The 21,813-nt window shown below is 40.4% G+C and overlaps 1 protein-coding gene across 3 annotated transcripts in view; it reads right to left on the reverse strand.

Moving 5' to 3' along the window:
* Nucleotides 1-21,813, reverse strand: part of afg2a (AAA ATPase AFG2A) — a 146,600-nt gene that overhangs the window by 104,881 nt on the left and 19,906 nt on the right. For 2 of the 3 annotated variants that reach the window (XM_078260059.1, XM_078260060.1), the window contains exons 1-10: nt 20,926-21,540; nt 19,578-19,699; nt 18,046-18,203; nt 16,867-16,925; nt 14,937-15,593; nt 14,692-14,821; nt 14,006-14,062; nt 13,477-13,600; nt 11,345-11,446; nt 10,805-10,958 (exon numbers count right to left, since the gene is read on the reverse strand). In XM_078260059.1, the coding sequence (XP_078116185.1) occupies nt 10,805-10,958; nt 11,345-11,446; nt 13,477-13,600; nt 14,006-14,062; nt 14,692-14,821; nt 14,937-15,593; nt 16,867-16,925; nt 18,046-18,203; nt 19,578-19,699; nt 20,926-21,148 (1,786 nt within the window). In that variant the 5' untranslated portion in view covers nt 21,149-21,540. Of the gene's footprint in view, nt 1-10,804; nt 10,959-11,344; nt 11,447-13,476; nt 13,601-14,005; nt 14,063-14,691; nt 14,822-14,936; nt 15,594-16,866; nt 16,926-18,045; nt 18,204-19,577; nt 19,700-20,925; nt 21,541-21,813 lie in introns of those variants that run through there. The other variant, XM_078260061.1, reaches the window with a different exon arrangement.

The following is a 21,813-nucleotide window of genomic DNA, read 5'->3' on the forward strand; positions in this document are numbered from 1 at the left end:
GCAATCATTACTTAATAGGCAGAGAAGAATGTGTGAGAAAAGTAGAACTGCGACAATGCAGAAAACACCATGTGTGCGTCGGCTTGCATCCAGCTGTGCAGATTTAACCCCTACAGGTGGGAGGACAGGTCTTCTCTGAGTGGATTACACACTAAATGTGGACAATGACTAGTAGTTACAAAACCAGCCCAGAACCACATTTCCAACCCAAGAGTTGGGTAACAGTATATTAGACACACAATCATTTCCGATGCACATGTGCAAACAGACGCACACACAGAAAATGTTGGCTTCCTCTTCTGACCTAAAAGAGGGAGGGGGGTGGGAGGGGGGTCTGGTAGGGAGATGGGTTGGCGAGGGCTGGAGGGTAACGCACGTGGGCCAGGGCAGGGGGCCAAGGAGCAGACAAGAGGGGATTTACGATCAGACAGTATCCTGTTTATATTTTCCAGGACTCGTCCGACAGACAGACAGACAAGTAGAGGAGAAGGAGAAACACAATTGATGTGAGCACGTTTGTCTTCTGCAAGCACGCCAAGCTGAGGTCAATGTGTTCCCCAGTCCCAGCCTCCTGGTGTATGATGTCTCTTCTAGCTCTTTCACTCTCCATCCCTGTCCACCCACCCTCCTTCTCACCCTCGATCCCCAGAGGTCAACCCATCATTCCACCTGGCTGCCGCTTCAGCTCTTCATCTGCGTTAAAGCTTCAGACCGGTGTGGCTTAGACTGCACAAAAACATCTGGTCCGGGTGGAAGGGACACGGCAAGACAGGACAGGATGTGGAAGGGAGCTGGGGTGAGGAGGGAGATGAGGAGCAGCAGCCACAACACCATATGCACTAACCCCAAACCATCAGCTGCCTGCCCTGTGAAGGTGGAGGGCCTCAGCTTCAGTCAGGGCTGAGAGGATGATTGAACAGGGGAGAAAACCTGAGAGCGAGAGACCGCTGTGTACTTAACATGAAGAAGACCAAAGAAGAAAGAAAAAACTATACATCCACAAAAACCCATGCAACTCATTAGCATGGATAGGTTTGATATTTTATCAGAGTAAAAGTTTTGCTTTTTTCCATAATAAATTTGGAGGTCCTGCAGACGCTACATTTCTGAAAAAGTTTTATTTCTAGATTTCAATCCTCAAACCCGCACCTAAATTTGGATGATAATGTATAGCAGTAAGCAGAGACTGACAGCTAGTTCAAATGATCTACTCAGTAGTATGGCTGCACACAAGCCCTGGGAACAAAACAAAAAAAAAAATGCAGCTGACAAATGTTTAATAAATGTTTTACTAAGAATTATCTGAAACTGTCTAGAGTCAATCTAGCACTTTTTCAGCATTAATGAAAAGCCTCGCAGAGAAACAGCCCGACCAGAAGAGAAATGGGGTTTATAAGCCTCAGAGCTTGGAGTCCAGCCTGGACACCCGGAGGGCAGAGGAAACTTGATTCAATGATGTGACTTTAACATTTTGCTTTAGGGATTCTCTGTCTCCTGACTGCTCTTGGCTGACTCCAAGCACACATTTGGTTTAGTTATGAAAACATCCGATGGGAAGGGAGGAGGGGGAAAAAAAGGCAACACAACACAATTTAATCTGAACCTTATGTGGACTAATTTTCTTCTTCTGCTTTTTTGCACTCCTTTCCAGAATGCTTCAAATTTGCCAGAGATCTAGTGGGAATTGAGAGAAAAAGGGGCCCCCTGATGTCCAAGAATGCACATTTGCAAAACATCACACCAGGGCCTAAACTAGGTATGGAAGAGAGGGAAGAACTCATTTCACAGAGTTGAAGCTGGCCAGGGAGAAGAGCGGTTATTTGTGGTTTTTAAACAGGACTGGTCTTAATTATGTAGGTCCAAACAGACCTTCCCCGAAATCAAGGCCTTCTCTTCGGGGGTCACCTCCACTGAACCTTGTGCCAAATTGTCCCCCTCTCTACTAAAGAATCAAACCCCTGAATACAAAACACTACAACAGAGGGAGCGCATACTGGACATCCCAAGCTGTTCCTCAGAATCTGGACCAAGTTCAGGATCGGGATCAAGGCCGGTCCAAGTATTTTAGCAGTGCTGTATAAATACTGTGAAAGTATCAATATGCGCAATCCACAGAGAAATGCACACAGCCTGTATTCAGAAACGGTGCCTTTATATGAGCCGTCAGCACTTCTGTAAGGTTGTGATGTCACATCACAACTATACTATATATATATATATATATATATATATATATATATATATATATATATATATATGAAAGTGCATCTACAGTGCAGTAATAGTCATTTTCCGGCAGCAATGACGATGCAGAGACGCCGAGAGTGCATATGCGGAGGGCCCCTAAACGCTGACCAATCAGAGCAGATTGGGCTTTTTCGGGAGGGGGGCTTCAGGAGACAGGCACTAAAACGGAGGGTTTCAGACAGAGTATACGGGTATATTCAGACAGACAGTATGAGACAAATATTTGTTTATTGTTTATTATTGTTTGTGTTTTTTGAACATTGAAGCATGTAAACATGTTCTAGTAGAAACCCAAAATACAAGTATGAACCTGAAAATAAGCATAATATGGGGGGGGGACTTTAAAGAAAAAAACTGGGAAACAAAAGATGGCACAGCACAGAGCAGTTTCAGTAAATGGGATGTCAGCATGCACCATGTATCGGAATGTATGTCAGCAGATAAGTAACAGTAGAAAAATACCAAAGGTATGTTTCCATTAGTTTGTCATTATCATTAATAAATATATTTGTTGATTATGTGTAGGGCTGCAACTAACGATTATTTTCATAGTCGATTACTCAATTAGTTGTTTGTTGTTTGCTATAAAAATGCCAGAAAATGGTGAAAAATGACAATTAGTGTTTGCCATAGCTCAAGATGGCGTCCTCAAATGTCTCGTTTTGTCCACAACTCAAAGATGTTCAGTTCACTGTCATAGAGGAGAAAAGAAACTTGAAAATATTCAAATTTAAGAAGCTGGAATCAGAGAATTTCTTCTTTTTCATAAAAACATGACTCAAACCGATTATCAAAATAGTCTTTGCAGCACCTATTATGTGCTTATGTTAAAAAACTCTAAAACACTGATATTGGCCTAAAAGAATCCAGTATCGGCCAGGCTATAAACCACACTAAAGCTCCTCATTCCATGGGTATACAAAACACTATGGGACATTGCACTGCATTATGTGCACTGTGCAGCTTATCATGTAGTTTCAGTCATGCAACTGTAAGTAAACTCAGTGAAATGTCTGAGACTTGCCCTCAACTACCAGGGAGGAAGAAACAAAATGAGGTAGGAGGTGCACAGAGGTTAAGTAGTTTCCAGTGTAAGACTTCAAAAGCAAAATGCCCACAAAGCTCCATTGTCAGAGACAGCAGATCATCACCCACAGAGTCCAGTAAGGTGTGTCAAAAGAAGTCCCATCTGCACTTCAACAGTGCATTCCACATTTCAACGGGGAAGAATCAGGACTGTGTGTAGCGTTATGTTGCATTGTGTAGTGCTGCATCCAACACCCACAATCTTGAGCCGAGAGCTCTCCTGTGATGCTGTCCTCAGATGAATTGTGAAATACTTTGGGCATTACACCATTACAAAACCGCAGGAACGTTTTCATTACTCGTCAGGGCTTCCGGAACACTCTTTGCACCTGTATTTACAATACCCAACATCTGTTCCCGGAGCTGAAACACCGCAATAATATGTGCTCTTAAAGTGCACAAATGAATGAACACAGAGATGACAAAGACAAAGACACGTCCTAACACACTGCAAGCATGCGGAAAACATGTGCAGGAATACACATACAGAACAAACACACACACACACACACACACACACACACACACACACAGCTGTCACTGGGTAAAGGTAAGTGCTGGGGTTAAGGAGTACAAGCAGCACATTTCCAGATTTTATAAACAGAGGCCTCAAATAAACTTCACATATTGATCCGACTGATTTTTATGTGACTTGTTCTGAAATTCCTGACATGTCTTTAAAAGGACAAACGAGTTAGAAAAGGCCCTTTATAAGGCAATGCTGCCGCTGTAAACATCAGCGAGCATCAGCAGTGTTTGGCCCATTTGGTCCTCTACTGCAGAATTTATGTCAAACACACAAAGCTCATTTTTGCCGCCTCTTTTCTTCCTTGTTTCCACTCAGTGAAGTAAGTATTTAGCTTTAGAGGATTGAAGTGTGTTAGCCAAATCACTTTGCACAATTACCGACTAAATCATTTAGGCCGTTCAGTCTAAGCTGGAGAAGTGGATGTTAAATATTGAGCCTGATCTTTGCCGTCAAATAAGAGGCAAACCAAAAAGCTTTCAGCTGACAAAGTGCAGAGTTGTGTGTTTCTTATTCCGCATAATCAATTTTACTGGCCCTTTTTGTTCCAGTGGGCTTCCCCTGTTTAGAGAAGCTTGTAAACAGTGTGTCCGGATGTGGCACAAACCAAACAAGCACGCACACGCATACACACTCGAACAAACGTGCGCCCTCACACACACAATTTGCAGTGTTTAGACTGTGGAAATGAGTCATCTGCTCGCACCGGGATCAGCAGAACGCCGACAGGACGACAGAGCGACGCCCAGAGTCTGCGAGGCTCCACGAGACCACATGGTAGCTTCCAATACCACACAAAACACCTGGAGGGATTCATTATGAAGAGCGGTTTGTGTTGTTTGTATAATCTGTGTTAAGCTGGGAACAGGGTCAATCTAACGTTTGGGGAAGTGAGATCAGAAGAAATCTCCACCTATGTGGTTATATCGGAGGAAATCTCTTCAGAGATCAAAAATATAAATACAACACCTTCTGTTGGCTCTCTCTTTATCGTTTGAATCACCTACTTTGCCCGTTTCTTCTTCTTCCTCTATACTGTGGCTTTGTCATTCATAAAATGTTCTAAACTGCTCTGAATCTGCAAATTCTAACACAATGGATCTTCTTAACCTTTATGGCTTGGGACTGCTACAAGGAGGCGGCGTCTATTTGTGACTTCTTGTCGCACGTTAGGGCCTCGGCATGTACAGGAGCTGTGGTCAATTCCGCTAAAGAGTGATTTTAAAAGGGCCTTTTTCTTTTTAAAGGTTAGTTCTATGTACAGACAAGTTTTTTTGTCATTCTATGAAGATATAAAGCACACAGGTTCAGTGAAATGATGGCACCAAACCAAGAGATTTGTCTTTGCTATGCTCTTATGCTGATTTTGGTTGCTTAAATATGACGATAAAACATTATTTTATAGCAATTAGATTTGTATATCTGCATCAGACAGTCCACTGGATTAATTCAAGTCGGTTTCATTTATATAACCAAGAATCACAAAGTTGTCTCAGAGCGCTTTACATTCTTTGCTGTATCATTAGACTCTTAATTTGGATGAGGAAAAATGCCACAAAAAGAACCATTAACTACTAAAGTTCAATATTAAATGAATACTAAGTGTAGTAAGAGTTTTAGTACTTGTTTGTAATTGACTGCGGTACTGGAGTTCTGCAGCGAACAAACAATAAAACAAGACTTCTGCAATGGCTCTATCTAGGTCCAGTAACAGCGTGAGTGCTGACACACGTCTGACTTAAAGGCCAGTCAGAATGACGTGACAAGGAGCTACATCAGATACAACCGCAATGCTGTCCATAAGGTTTATAAATAGAGTTACTGGCGTGCAGGCTGTACATTTTTCTGCTGTGACTAACACAGTCCAGCAGATCATCTTAATGTGTACATAAATCTGTCAAACTGCAAGAAACCATGATGAAAGCCATGTCCACTTCAGACATAGTAACTGAGACAGATGAAGTTCAGAGGAGTGAGTCTGATAGAAGGTCAGCTACACAAACTAAAAAGAGATTTACAGAGACATGTGCTTTAGTTCTGCAAGGAGCTTGAGTAGTAAACTTGTAAAATCGTATTGATTCCAAAGTCAGAAAGCCAAAATAACGATACTTAAACACTACATCTCGCTACAGCAGGGATCTTCAACAGGGGGTCCGGGACCCCTAGGGGGTCCTCAGAGTCAATGCAGGGGGGCCTTCAAATTATTGTTTCTTTTCAAAAATTAAAAAAGTCTTATGATGAATCCAACATATTATTAGCAAATATAAGTCCCCACTGCTTACTGGCCTATAGGTAAAGTGGTCACTAAGGCCATCCACAGATACAGTTCATCCTAAGGATTTCCTGTGCCACAGGTATGTTTAACATTTAAACTTGATATATAAAATCATGCCAACAATTATTAGGCTATTTTAATAGCTTAGTATTCTATGCAAAAAAGGTATTTATAAAGACTTTAGGCCACCATACACGCTATTGTAGGTCCAGTATATTATAACTTCATTTTATACACTATATGTAGTAGGGGGTTCCAGCTCCATCTTTCTTTCAGTTAAGGGGTCCTTGGCTTAAAAAACATTGAAGACCCCTGCTCTACAGTACAGCTGAGTAGGCCATGAGTGGCTTTTATCCATCTCACTGTGCTCACATTGCATTCACTGCATACAGCTGAGCTTAGCTGTTTACCTCCCCAGCAATATAACATGTGCCCAGTAGAGGTCCTCAATTAAGGTTACTCCAGTTCAGCTATTGTTGGTCTGACCTCTCCTCCTGCAGCAGTGTGCAGTGAAGCAATGAGGGAATCGAATGATGCATTTGAATTGAGTTTTGAGATACTTGTACTGTAATTCAGCAGCTTGTACTTAACTATGTCATTGGGCTGCAAACACTGTTTTTCTACAGCAACTAGTCATCAAATATTATCAGACCATCAAAAAGTGACTTGAATTCCGAGGGTATCTTGCACAGTGGATCACAAACTGGGGGTTTCAGGCTGCAACATTATGTAAATAGTTAAGAAGAATAACAAACAACACTGCTACACAAATGTATTCTTTTTTTCTTTTCTTTGTTTTTCACTAATATGTCAAATACGGGAGAAAATTACCTCTTCTAGACTCCAAAAAACAGAAAAAGTAAACAATACAAGAATGTTTTGGTGGGTCATGAAAGGATTGCGCGTAGGAAATATGGAAACAAATATACTTAATACACAAAAGTATGTTTATGTTTTAGACTTCAACAATCGTTGCTTTTTAGATGGTTAATGTTATTTGCTAGAATGAATGTAAATGCATGCCAATGACAAACAGAGACAGGTGGCATATTAAAGGAATAACCTGAATAAATGAGCAATGCAATCAATATATACAGGGAGAGAGGGGTCACTGAATGGTTCAGTCTCAACCCAGCTGAACATGTGGAACTTCCTTGGCTTCATGAGATCATTCTCTACCACTAGCACCAAAACACTACATGAAGCACCAAAATGCTTGCTCTTGGGGCAATTATTATAGTTATCTGTAAAGTGTCCTGACAAAACTTCTGATGTGACACTATAACTAAAAAGGAACACTTAAATTGACTTTACTTCCTTTTGGGGTTTCCTTTCATTTGTCACCGATCTGTTTCTCTTTTAGGGGAAAAAAATACACAACATTCAATCAATGGTCAGTAACCTCTGACCTAAATTTGGATTTTTTTTCTCCAGAAATTTGTAATTTAGTTTTACAGCAACAATTTTAAATGTATTTTGCGAGAAAATGTAGGCGTAAACCGGATGGGGCTTTCGAAAAGTCAAACGCATTCCTGTTCTTTTCTCTTCAGCTTTTAAAATCCTACTTTTCATTAAAAGGATCACGGCGTTCAACCTGGGTTCCCTCAGTCAGTTCACATGATGTAAAGCACAGATTTGCTTAATAATTCGTGTGCTCAGTGGAGGCTTAAAGGGGATTTGAGGAGATGTGAATGAAACAGACTTTAATAGATCTGGTATGAGTGTGCATTACATTACATACCAAACTGGCCGATCCGTGATTAACTGTAATTAAGTGCTGATTATATAACGCATCTGTCGTCAAGAAGTTGTTTCTGGGACTTGGTACAACTCAGACTGGACAAACAAAAACTTCCTGAATGACATCAACATTTCCAATCTATTCTTAATGCACACACAGACATGCTCACAAAGTGCTACACACAAGTAAAAACGCAGATACAGAAAATCAAGCCACTTGGCTGGTCATCCTTGCCTCTGCCTTTCTCCAGAGATGAGGTATTGGTTTAAATAGTCTTACTCTCGGATTTATAAGCAGGTTGGTATTGTACTAAAGGCAGTGGCAGGCAATGCTTCGTGTGTGTGTGTGTGTGTGTGTGTGTGTGTGTGTGTGTGTGTGTGTGTGTGTGTGTGTGTCTAAAATCGAAGTCATAAGTGTGTATGTGTGCATGGATGCTTCTCTGCAGCTGTGCAAGGTGGGGATCTTGTGCGTGACCCAAGCGTGTTGCAGCCGTCGCTATATTGTCCCCCCATTTTTATTTTTCAGGAAGCGGTGGGTCGGAGCGTACGTTCCCCCAGCAGCTCATTGTTACCTGAGCAGCAGAAGGAAACAACTGCAGTTCCTACTCGATGTGTTTTTGTGCTTCTTTGGCTTTTGTTCCTTTCAATGAAAGCAAAGAAGGAAAAAACAGATATCAACTTGTGCATAAGAGTGTGTGTGTGTGTGTGTGTGTGTGTGTGTGTGTGTGTGTGTGTGTGTGTGTGTGTGTGTGTTTGTTTATGCGGATTTAAACAATGTGTGGTAGTATGGGGGCTGGGTGAGGGTGGATCCTTACCCATGAGTGACGTTGAATATTAAATGTGTATGTACAGTATTTATCTCGCTATATTTATCTTATTTTATATTTTTTGTATCTTATACTCAGTGTTATACTTTTAATATTGTTATTCTTTAATGACAAGGACCTTTTCTACTCTTAATTAGGCATCTACATTATACAGACTTGCTCCAAAAATGTAATTGTACTTGTACAGTGACAATAAAAGGTATCTTGTACCTATCTAGCAATTATATTTCAATTTCCTGCTCATTATTGTTTAACACCATAACAAAACAACACTATGGTTACAAATTCTATCGTCTAAAGTGCTAACACATGACATTGCTTTTTCACTCATGTAAACACAGCAGATAAACCATACAAACAGGTGCATGTAATAAACAACTGACTAACTGACAAATAGAGCTGCAACTGTTTTAGTCCATTTACAGCGCCATGTTATGTGTTGAATTAGCACTAGAAATAAAGAAAAGGCATATTTTACTAAAATACCTTTTTAGCTAGATAATCACAGTACTGCCACAACTATAGCTAGTTTCTGTGGCAGAGAAGAGCTGCATAATGTATCAGAATATTCACTGTTGAATATAAACTGTTCAGATGTCTCGTCACCTTGTAGCCTACATCGACAGATATGTGCCGTTTGTTTTTTGAGTGAACGCTAAAGGCTATGGTAGATACAGCTAAGATAGTTAGCCAAATAGCTAAGATAAAAAGGTAAATGTCAGAACTGCTTGCTAATTTGCTAGATAGATATTTATCGTTTGCATAAAACCAGAGACTTTGAGGGGAACCTCCAATGGCATTACGCATGGTTGCCAGGAGATCTGACACACTGCTCTGAGGCCTTTATAGCTGTATTTGTATTCTATTTCACCTCAGTTTGTATTTCATACTTTATCTTCAGAATGAAGGAGCCGGCATAAAGAAATAAAGCATTAAATTCATTCTGAATCTCTTAGTTCGACTTTGGCATACTTGCGAGGGCCTGTGTTTGTTTAGTGATTTGGGTTTGGAGACTTTGAGGGAAGTTAGCAGAGTCAAACGGGGTTGGGGAGGTTGTTGTCTCCCTCCGGTGCGTGAGGAGGTTTCTCAGAAAACACTGCCAGTCACGTCTGGCCCTTTGCGGACAGTAAATCACGCTCTTCGCCGGAGTGCTTCCGCACAGCAGCCCCAGCTCCCTCCTCAGCTGGAAATGCAATACGCCACGTACCCCAGGCGTTGGGACCACCCAGGAGGCATACGGGGTCACACACACACACACACACACACAAAAACAAATGTGCATGTGCTCGTACAATCCCACACACACCCACAATCAAGCACATTCAGATCCCCACATACAGTACATAAGCCAAATATGCTTGTCCTCAGGATGTGAGGTGGATTGGTTTGTGGCATTAGGGGTGAGGGGGCAAAGGAATTTCACAACAAGTGGTGGTTTCTGTGGTTTCTCTCACTGGGATCTGAATACCACAGTAACTCACAGCTTCCTCTTTGGCAAATATCAAAGGATGATTTAGCCTCTGTGTTCAAAAGTGGCTGCAGGCATGTCAGACATTCCAAGAAAACATCTAAAACAAATTGTTAAAAAGTAATTTAGAAAGCACTAAGTCACTAGGAATTGTGGTTTGGGCAAACAGAGGTGGAGTCAAATGTATCTAAAGCTCAATAACAAACTGTTGTCCGTATGCTATTTGTTTGTTGATTGGATGCCTGAGCCCACGAGGCAACCCAAACTGCTAAAAGATGGTGAGCATTTTTGGGCCAGCTGGCATGTGCGACTTTGTTTTGGTTTCCCAAATTATGTTGGTTTCGGGAAGAGGAAATCAATGCAAAGAACAGCACAACTGTAGCTGTGGATGTTTTTGGTTCAAGTGGCATTTTTATGATATAAGTTAATGACTTTGTTACAATCTATAATTGGCCCCATTTCGTACACCATGTGGCACAGGAGAGAAGAGAAGGGGAAGATACATTTGAATACGCTGCAGACCACATTCAGACTGTCATGAGCCATCAGGAGAACTACGACTCGAAAATGTGTCGTTTCTTTTCAGTTCCTAAGCATTTGACTTTCCACATGACAGTAGGACAGTGTTTACTTGCCTGCTTCTTTGCAAACAGCTGCAAGGTCTGCTCCTACGTATCCATGAGCGGCGTCGGCCAGCTGCGTCACCTCCTCGGTGGTGGCTGTGCACGGTAAAAAGTTCAGCTGCTTTTGCAAAATATCTGCGCGCTCTGCAGCACTAGGAACTCCCACCTGCCATCATGAAATCAATAGAACAATGAATTGTAGTATAGAAAGTTTCATTTACACTTAAAGTAATTGTGACAGAGCCCTCAAAGGCACCTTGAGGGACCCCCAAACCATGAACAGATGGAGTAGTTCAAGAGACTTTGCAGAGACGCAGTGCAGTGCGATCATTGTTATGAATGATTATACGGACCAATAGCAAATACCCTCAAATGTTGACATTTTAAGCACTGGTCATTCTTTTCAAGCAAACCGATTCACGATAAGCAAACGTGTTGAATGAACATACATGGCTGCTGGTGGGCTATAACACAGGAATAAGCTGAAAACATATCTGATGCAGGGCGGTCTTTTTACCATCCAATTCCACTACAGTGTGTGGTAGTACCCACCTCCAGCTCCTTGTCAAAGCGCCCTGGTCGGCGCAGGGCGGGGTCGAGGGCATGGGGCCGGTTTGTGGCTCCCAGGACCAACAACTGACCTGAGTGACCCTCCTGGAAGGACAGGAAAAGAGGAGAAATCAGTCTTGTCTGGAATCACAGTGGGAACATTGCATTTATATGGAATGTCTAAACCACCTGGCCATCAGGACGCCTATAAATGTGTATTTTTTTAAGAAAGAAGTCAATATACATGTAAATATTTCAGTGGTGCTTATGTTACTCCAGGCGACACAGTACCACTGGGAACTTTACTTACGTTCTTTTTCCAGTGAAAACCCATTGAAGTTGAAGTGTGTTGGTCCACTCACACAGCTGTGGTAACTATGGGGCTGCTTTTAAAAACTATCAAAAGTGTAGAAATAACAATCATGATGGATGCGGACGGGTACATTTCAAACTACCAGTGCCAAATCTGCGGTGCTGGCTAAGATGTGGACCAGGAATTACATGCAAATTGTTGCTTTTAGTCATCAATATCCACTTTCTAGTAAAACAGCCCTGTATTTAACTTCCTGACCATGCATTTGCTATCCAGTCGGTTTTCATAAGCAGAGCCTCAGAGAATATTTGACCTCCGTTCTGATGCTAAACTGTCAGTCCTGTGTTTCTCGGGGTGGTCTGCCTGCAAGATGAGAATTCTTCTTTTTTTTCACCTTTCAACACCGCAGGGAGAATTGAAACACAAATAAATTACAGTGCAAGCAAGAATGCTGAGGAGCAGGAAGTGCTTTATCCACATTCCACAAACCAATCAGTGCTGATGGCCTTGGATCATCTGGTCTGGAAAACAAACGGAGCGGGGAGCAGGCAGGGCGTAGGTGTATCTGTGTAATATCACCAATCCGAATGAAGGCTCTTTTCTGACTGGGCTCATGTGCCTTGCTGATAAAGTTATGCCAAATTGGCAGGTCATTGGCAACCTTAGGTGATCTGTTTCCCAGGCTCCCACTGGGTGTGTGTGTGGGGGGGGAAAATCATCTTTTTTCTCATCAGGTACGGACAGAGCGCTACAGAGGACAAACAACACCCCAGAGACAACCCACAGTGTCTGAAGGGCGTCCAGCATGCAGAGATGGTTTCTGCATGACAATCTGCATTTCCAATGAGGCCATTCCCTGACAGAGCCACGTTCTGCTGCAAAGAGCCATATATTCTTAAGTCATGTGTATGCCGAACATGCACTGGTCAATGTAAAGCTCGCAATAATGATACTGATTGTTGATGGAATAAGGAATAAAGACATGCAGCTGTTCATTTCGTGCTTAAAGTGCTGGCCAGAGAATGAAAAAAGGACACAGAAAGAAGCGGCTATCATAATACCGTGTATAATTAATAATGTATTGATTAGTTGACTGACAAAACAAATGAACGTGCAACTATTTTCAGAATGATTTTTTGTAGTCTTCTTTGTATTTCTTTAATAGAATCATTGGGTTTTGGACAGTTCCAAAAATCGATGCCGTGGACTTTGGGAACTTGTGATGGAGATGATGTTATAATTTAAGGGATACATTTAAATTAAAGGTTCGAGCTGTTCGCACGACTATAAAAAGCCAGTGCATTACAATCAGTGGTGTGAAATTGTGGAATGGTCTGTGCACAGAACTAAAGCAATGTCCAAACATAAAAAAAATTTACAAAGCAATGATTTTTAAAGATTATATAGAAGGAGGGCATTAACAGCTGCAATATATAGGTTCTTTGACGTGTGTGTGTGTGTGTGTGTGTGTGTGTGTGTGTGTGTGTAGGTGTAGGTGTATTTGTATGTATTTATGTGTGTTTAAATGTATAGTAGATATATAGATTATATATAATAAGATAATTGTGAATACGACGTAAATATGTGTTAAATTAAATAACAATTACAATAATTTATTGAGTTATGGAAAAGGGGTAGGATTAAATAAGTGTATACTTCCTCCTACTCCTTTTCAGACATGTCTATGTTGGTTTTTGTTTTTATTTTTGTGTAATGTTTTGTTTGGATTATTTTGATATGTCTGAAATAAATTTCTTCATTCATTCATTCATTCATTCATTATTTGATTCATGGAGGGACAAAGGGTAAAAAGGACACTTACTGAACCAATCCCATCCATCAGAGTCAGAAGAGAAGCAACGACTCGTTTCTCCACCTCATTCTGCGCTCCCTCTCGCTTTGGGCACAAAGCGTCCAGCTCATCAATAAAGATTATCGCAGGTTGTCTGTAAATCAAGTGAAAGTGGGAGAAATGTTGTACACCAACGCTCTACATGATGCTCACAAGACTGTAAGAACCAACATCACAAGCTGATAATGACTTTAAGACCCAGTGCTTTAAATGATGAATCACATTTCATTAGTTCTGTTCAATAAATGAGCTTGATGTTTGACTTTACCCTGTAAGCACATACATGTTTTACTTACTGCACTGTTTGACGGCTTTATTTTGAGTGCTTTTCTATTGCACAGGAAAAATGACTAAAAATGTAACAAATTACATGTATTACCAATAAAGAATACAAAATGCCAGCAAAAAGAAAACATCCAGTGTCTTGCATATACAGAAAACCAAAAAATAGTGGCGATGATGGAAATTTAAGGGCACGGTCAGCTGGATTCAAGTTTACCTCTGAGACGCTTCAGTAAATATCTGCCTCAGCCTTGCTTCTGTTTCCCCGTAGAATCTGCAAAGACATGAAACAACATTTTTATTAAAGTACATTAAACCACTCTACAATTGAATTAGGAGTTCAGATCACGTGTAGGGCTGTGTGCATTATAATACTGTTGTCCACAGATAATAAAATCCCCCTGATATATTATTTCGGGACAGAAAAGTGTTGCAAACAGGGTTTTTCCTGCCTTTGGGGGGGGCAGTACTACGCACGGCAGTAAGCATGCTCGGTCCGCGTACAGTAAAGGCAATGAGTCTGTGCTATCTTATTTGAAGAAATCTATGCATGGTTCTGTTATGTCTGACAATTTGATACACACAAATGTATATTATGCTTGAGTACATAAAACCACAATTATCAAAAAAAGAAAGATTATGTATTCAAATGAATCACCGGGAGAGTCCAGTACAGCCTGAATCTAGAGATGAAACGGAGATCAGCGCTCATATTCAAGTTGATGTTCTGCTTGTTCCATGGTTGTTTGGTAAATTGCTCTTAAACACATTTAGAGAGGATCTGAATTGCTATCTTTATTCTCAATGCTTATCATTTTGGTGCTGCTGATTTTCCTTTGGGGCTGGCTAAAACCTCTTTTTGCAGGAAAAATCCTGGCAAAGTTTTGAGCAATATGACCGTACTTGCTCATGATCTCGGGGCCGTTGATCACCGTCATGTGAGCTCCAACCTCATTGGCTATGGCTCGTCCAATCATAGTCTTTCCTGTGCCCGGGGGGCCATACAGAAGCACCCCTCGCGGCGGTGGGATCCCTGCATAGAGAACCATTAGATCTTTGAGTTTTCATGTTAAAATTAAGCCCTAGTTTCTCAACACTTTTTTAAAAAGTCTAATGCATGTGGAACAGCGTTGTGCTGTCTGACCTACCATAGTTGGAGAACAACTCGGGGTGTTTCAGAGGAAGCTCAATGGTCTCTCTGATGACATCCAACTGGCTGCTGAGCCCGCCAATCATGCTGTATTTGACCTTTGACCTTTTGGCTTCTGCATCTGCATTCTCCTGCCCTGCTCTGTCTCGGAAACTGACTTTAGTGGAGCAGGACAGGCAGTAGAAGGTGTCAGTACCCAGTGCGCCACCAGGGGGAGCTGTGGGGGTTTTCTCTGCCTGCTCTGAGCTTAGGGAGCCCTCCAGACTGACGGCATCCTCTGCTGTCTCTGCAGGAGGATTCTGGGAGTTGCAGGATGGGGTGCAAGGAGCAGCGGGTGAGGAGAGAGAAGGCAGGTGGGCTGGTCGGCGCGGGGTGCTGGCTGCAGGACCCGGCTCTCCGGGCGTGCTTGGTGCCCCGTCAGCGCTGTTGTCATCCACGGTGAGCAAGCTGAGCTGCAGGGAGAGGTCAGCGGACGTGGAGTCCAGCATGGAGGTCATCACGCAGGACTCGTCCGTGTCAGGGCCCAGTCCTGGGGGAGGAGCTGGTCTGTGGAGGGTGACTCCGTCCTCCCCTCTTATGGTCTCGACCTGTAGACTGCATGAGCGGCCGTAGTAGGTCAGGGGGATGACATTCCCTGGCAAAACGATGCTCCCAACTGGCACAAGACAGACAAACCAGTAGAGCAGTTATGTCAGTCTGGAATATAACTGAACATAAATAGCAATTCAAAACCAGGACATTATCCATCCATCCATGTATGAATGATGGAGAAGAGGGCTAGCCCTAGGATTGGGCATCGAGAACCGATTCCTACTTGGAATCGTTCCAAAAATTACGATTCCATCGAAATCGTTTCTTTGTTGGAATCGAGAATTTGGTTTCAAATCCGATCATCGGTTCCAAATTTAACATGCGCAACTTTTGGTTTCCGGTTTGTTGTGTTGCAGCCATGGAGCACAGTAAGCAGCGCTCTAGTCTGGCTTTGTTTCACGCCCGGTAAAACTGCAAACCACCACTGAATCAAAATAAAACTTTCCTCTTATTTGTGAAATAAGCATGTGGTCCTTATTTATTCATGTTCATGTTATTTAGTCAGTTGAAATAAACCTTGTGTTGTACGAAAACTTTTAATTTGTTATGAATCTATGTTGATGCGTTTTCCCATAACTTTTGTAATTTTGCATATGTTTAAAAATACCGAAATTAATATTGATAGCGCAATATCACATTTTGTCAATATCGTGCAACCCTACTTCATGTATATTTTTTCTCCTGTCTACTTAATGTGTATTTGTGTTATTCTGATGTGTGTCTATATTTTTTTTCTTTTGAGCTGCTAGCACAGGAATTTCCCCAGTGTGGGATTAATAAAGTCTATCTGATCTTATCTCTTAATGATGGGAAAGGACGAAAAGAAAATGGGACCTCACCTTTACCTCAAAAGAGAAATACAAATACAAACCAAAACAGCTGTGCATACTGTTCATATAAAATCTAATGACTTCTGTATATATTCAGCAAATTATTGTAAATGTATTTAAATGAATAGTGTGCACAAATGTATGCATGCCATCATTATCATACAGGAAGCAGGCTGTAACAACTTATTTTTTAAGCATTTTCCCACTTTTTGTTGTTATTTTTGTTCATTCAGAAAGTGACCTTAATCATGGCCAGTTAGCTGATCTGCCCGTTACGTTTCATATTTCATTTCAGTGGAGGCAGAGCCGAAAAAAAGTGCCCCTCTTTCTATTTATGCTATGGAGAATCAGGTTTTGAAGGGAGAAACAATTCTGAATCGAACTGCGACATCAAGAATAGGAATTGAATCGTAGGATTCCCAAAGATTCCCATCCCTACTCCAAAAGTGCTTTCTACTGACGTGCCAATAAACATACAGTATAAACAGTGTGAAGTGACTGACTTACCCAGGGACCTCAGAAAGAAGTTCTTGAACTCATCTGTCTCTAGTGTGTCATCTTTTGACCTGAATGAAAGTTATATTTATGTGAGAATTAACTATAATGTACTATACATATTTTTTATTTTGACCAACAAGTGTGTGTGTGTGTATATATATATATATATATATATATATATATATATATATATATATATATATATATATATATATATATATACACACACACACACAATTTGATCAACCAGGAATGTGCCCCACTGATTCTCAACATTACTTATTAAAATCTCTTTTAAGGTTCAGCATCACATAGAACACAAAGCACAGATTAAAAAAAAACCACTGAAAAATGAAAAGGATAATCCAGGATCACAAACACATGAAATCCAAATATGTCATACAAAGTAATATAAAAAATATATAAAGATAATTACAAACAGATGCATAATGTGACTAGGCAAAATCCAGACAATACTAATTATTGATAATTGATGGTTTGGCATTTGACCTGCAGTTGCAACAAGTCACCAGCAGATGGCAGCCTTTACCTGAGACACACAAAATAAAAAAAGTGTGTGATACAATCTAAAGGGTTTTTTTTAGAGGTAGAAAATGATTATGGATACTGTTGTACATGAGTACAATGACTTTAGAGCGAATAACTCCCATCAGCTATTTGTATTGGGATTCCAATTTTCAGCTACAGATGTTCGTGAATAAAATTAATAGTACAGTTTTATGTTTCTAAGCAAAATGACAGTGGACACATGATATATGCATGTTTAGTCTACCTTTACTTACTTAAAAAAGGACATTAAAAACTGAACATTATAACCTTTATGATTTATTGCAGTGCTGTATACTCAGGGTACAAAATTAGCACCATCCACCAGCCAAATGCTGGTAAAATATGCAAGTGGCTGGTAGATTTGCTTCACTCCACAGCCAAAAAAAACAAACAATGGTAATCTATTAAGTGGCTGGTAGAATTTGAACATTCACTAGCCATTTGGCCGTTGGACATAAAGTTAAAATTGAACCCTGTGTTTACTGTATTAGTTTTAGCTAGGTGTGCCTAATAAACTAGAAACGGAGTGTACAATAACTATAATGTGGTATACTTAGAAGAATATTATAATATGACTAATTTGTACTCTAGGCTTTTTGTCAATGAGAGCCAGATTACCTGTGAGAGAGGACCACCTCCTCAGCCTGAAGCACAGGACCCGTTAGTGGGTGCAGCATCACCTCATCCCCTGACTTCACTCGGAGGTTATTCTGAGCACATTTCTGAAGACCAACTTTTCCGCCAGGAAAGGAGGCAACCGGCCAACCTAAGCACACCTGTAAGACAGAGAAATAGAAAAATAAAATGATTATTAAAAAGGTTTTCAGAGCTGAAAGATTATTTACAGGCAGCTAAAGGTTAGGAAGGTGGCCTCCTGAGAACAGAAACCATAATAATAAATAATAACAATACATTTTATTTATGGTTGCCTTTCTCGACACTCAAGGACACCTTACAATGTACAAATAGTAAAAGATAAAAACATATGCACAACAAAGACCACGCAGAAACACAAAGCAATTAACAAAAACAGACAAATAAAATGACATTGAGTATGCCAGTTTAAAGAGGTAGGCTTTACACAGATTTGATCAAGTAAGGGTTAAAGGACAGTAGGGGTGTTGAAATTAATCATTGCATCGCGATGCGGACCTGGACGATTCTGCATCGATGCAGTGCCAGTCCATAACCGATTATGACCTACTGATGTTACTTGTTGATTTTCCACAAGCTGTTGTTTTAGTTAAATGCCTTCTGTCTGTTGTCTGCTGTGTTCAGACTCATTTCAGGAAGTGTCTTTTTTAGGAGCAGATACAATAAAAATGGGGAGTTTGAGTTGTGATGATGTCACTGCTTGAATGTGTTGATAAAAAAAAAACATGTGTGGTAATATATAATAATATTGAGGAGGTGACGCATGGTGATGCATCGGGATATCGAATCGATTTGAACCGTTGACAGGATAATCGTAATCGAATCGTGAGACCAGTGAAGATTTACACCCCTAAAGGACAGTAAGACAAAACAACCTTGTGCATTTAATAAAATATTATAGTGGAGCTTTAAAGTGCTCATATTATGCTCATTTTCAGGTTCATGATTGTATTTAGAGGTTGTACCAGAATAGGTTAATGTGGTTTCATTTTCAGAAAACACCATATTTTTGTTGTAGTGCACATTGCTGCAGCTCCTCTTTTCACCCTGTGTGTTGAGCTCTCTGTTTTAGCTACAGAGTGAGACATCTCACTTCTGTTCCATCTTTGTTGGGAGTCGCACATGCGCAGTAACTAGGTAAGGACTACTAGCCAGTCAGAAGCAGGGTATGAGGGACTGCCATGCTAGCAGCTAGGTGAGCATTATAACGTGTGTTACAAAGTGACGCACGTTCGTCACGGAAGTAAAAGCTGGACTACAATAGAGCTGTTTGGAGCAGTTTGTGAACAGTGTTTTCTGTTGGAGATGGTAAGTCCCTTTGGGGTGGACTTTGGGCTTTTTCAATTTGTAAACCTATAACGTGCACACAAAGATATATAACACAATAAAGGAAAGGGGAAAAGCCAAAAAGCATAATATGAGCACTTTAAGATAATACATGTGTTTCCAAAATATTGGACAGAGAAACTGATGAGAAGAAGAAGAGAAGACAACACCTCTTGTCCTGTGGGACTCGTCAGCAGGACTGGTCTCCCGATGCAAACGCTGGCTGACTTCATGGAATTGAGGCTCAGTTGGACTAAAGTTGATCTGCAACTTTTGGGTGTTTTGTCATCCGCTGTGATGAAAATTAACAAATATTTGATGTGAAATAACACAAATAATAAAAAGACCCACATTCAGACTTCACTTGAAAACAAGGTAAAGTAGTACTTGCTGTAAGTGTCCTCAGGTATCAAAAGTGAAGCTACTCATTCCGAGGGATGCTCCTTGTTAAATGATTAATTATTATTCATTTGTGAACATATAAAAGTCGTTTTAATGTTGTAACTCATCCAGGCGGTACTTGGTCAAACTACTTCATGTACTACTGAATAGGTCAAACTATAGCAATGCATCTCATTTTATGATCTTATCATGCCTTTTGAATGTAATGTTTTGTTATTTTTGTCCACCACTGACAAACTACTTTACCAATTTTATAAACCAAGTAGATTATAGTAGTTCAAGGCAATTAAACAACTGTTCTGTTAATGGCACAAAAAAAAAAAAAACTGAAAAGTTAAACTGGCTGTATTGTGAGTAAATTGTTTAAGAGGAGGTTTAAAGTGTTATTATAAGTAGGCTGAACCATTGTGAAGCGCTAGCTAGTGAATATGGTTCGTACAGTGTTGTCTGTAAGCAGCAGGACAATGGCTTGTTTCCACAATGTTGTTGTGCTGAAGTTTAAGTGCTGACTCTAACCTTTAGGAGGATTATGTTCAAAATTGTTCAAGTTTACAACAGGTTTTGCTTGCTGTAATCATTCCTCCTGTTCATACATTAAGAGATCCTAAAGCTTTCCCAATGTAAGTGAGGGGGGACAAATTCCACAGTCATTTTTTTCTGCACAAAAATATATTTTAAAGTGCTGCTAAAATTCATTTGAGGCTTGAGCATTCTGAATAAAGTCTGAAAGACAAATAAAGCAGACATCCTCCAAAGTTAGTCTTTTTGGTAGAAAATATCCTTTGTGCTTACTTGCTGATAAAAAAAATGGTGTCACTAAATATGGATGAACACTCTCACATTTCCCCGAAGCTGAAAGCCACTTTTGCTTCAGTCAGTGACTCATTTTAAATCCAATTTGCTTGAGAACAGAGCTAGATCTATGAAATATGTGTCTCTGTTGTTGCTTAGACGGCACAAGTACAGACAGCATCTCAGTATCACTGAGTGCAGCAAGGACCACGGAAGATCTCCCATCTTCATACTGCAGATTGGTTCATTTGCTGAAAGCATTTACATAAGTTACAACTGTTTTAAAGCCTGTAAAACGTTTGGGTTTATGGCCCAAAGTCTTACCTTTTTCAATGAAATCGATGACAGTGAACGAGTTGATGTTTAAACTTTTGCAGCTTCTTCCTTCGTGGCCAGATGTCTGCAAGTTGGAGGAGTCATTTGAGCCCTCCTTCGATAAGAGTGAACTGTCACTTTCACTCGCTCTTTTCGATTTGCTTTTATTTTTCTTTGAAGACATTTTAATAGTAAAAATCTCCTCCACGTGAACGCACAAACGTGTAAACATGGAGCGGTGTTGTAAACTTCCTTGTTAAAGTTTAGTCCCGCCTCCGTCTACCGTAAAGCTTCGAATCTTTTACGGTAGGCGATATCCTTTTTGTATTTGTTGCATTGTAAAACATCCTTATGTTTTTCTTCAAATAGATTTGTTAACAAAAATAGGAATAACAATTGAAAAAAAAGATTGGATTTAATTGGGGGGAAATAACTATAAGAGCATGGAACTAATCAGGCCTCAAGAAAAAAGTAATGCAACATTTAATAGACAAATCATATGATTTTAGGTTGTCTTTGTTACTAGCAAGTAGAAACACGTGCTTCAATATGATTAAAGGTACAGCAAACATTATTTGGATACAGGCTCACATTCGGCATGCATTTTAAATGTCAAGCGATGTTTGTTCATAGTTTTCAACGGTTACTTTGGGTTTCTTGTTAGCGTCTTTGCGCCAGATGACATCTTGAAGAAAATGCGCCAACGAGCCACAGATAACTAACGTTTGGCTAAATCTCTTTTTTGTATAGTCTATGGGCTAAATGTATATTTTAACCGGTTTAACGTGATTAATTGGCAGATATGTATTTACTAGCTACATTTTCAGATAGTACCACAATACCATACCGCTTTGTGGTTAGCTAGCTAGTCCTGGAGGTATTTTACCAGTGCATTAC

This window comes from Sander vitreus, chromosome 10 (assembly GCF_031162955.1).
Source record: "Sander vitreus isolate 19-12246 chromosome 10, sanVit1, whole genome shotgun sequence".
Lineage (NCBI taxonomy): Eukaryota > Metazoa > Chordata > Actinopteri > Perciformes > Percidae > Sander > Sander vitreus.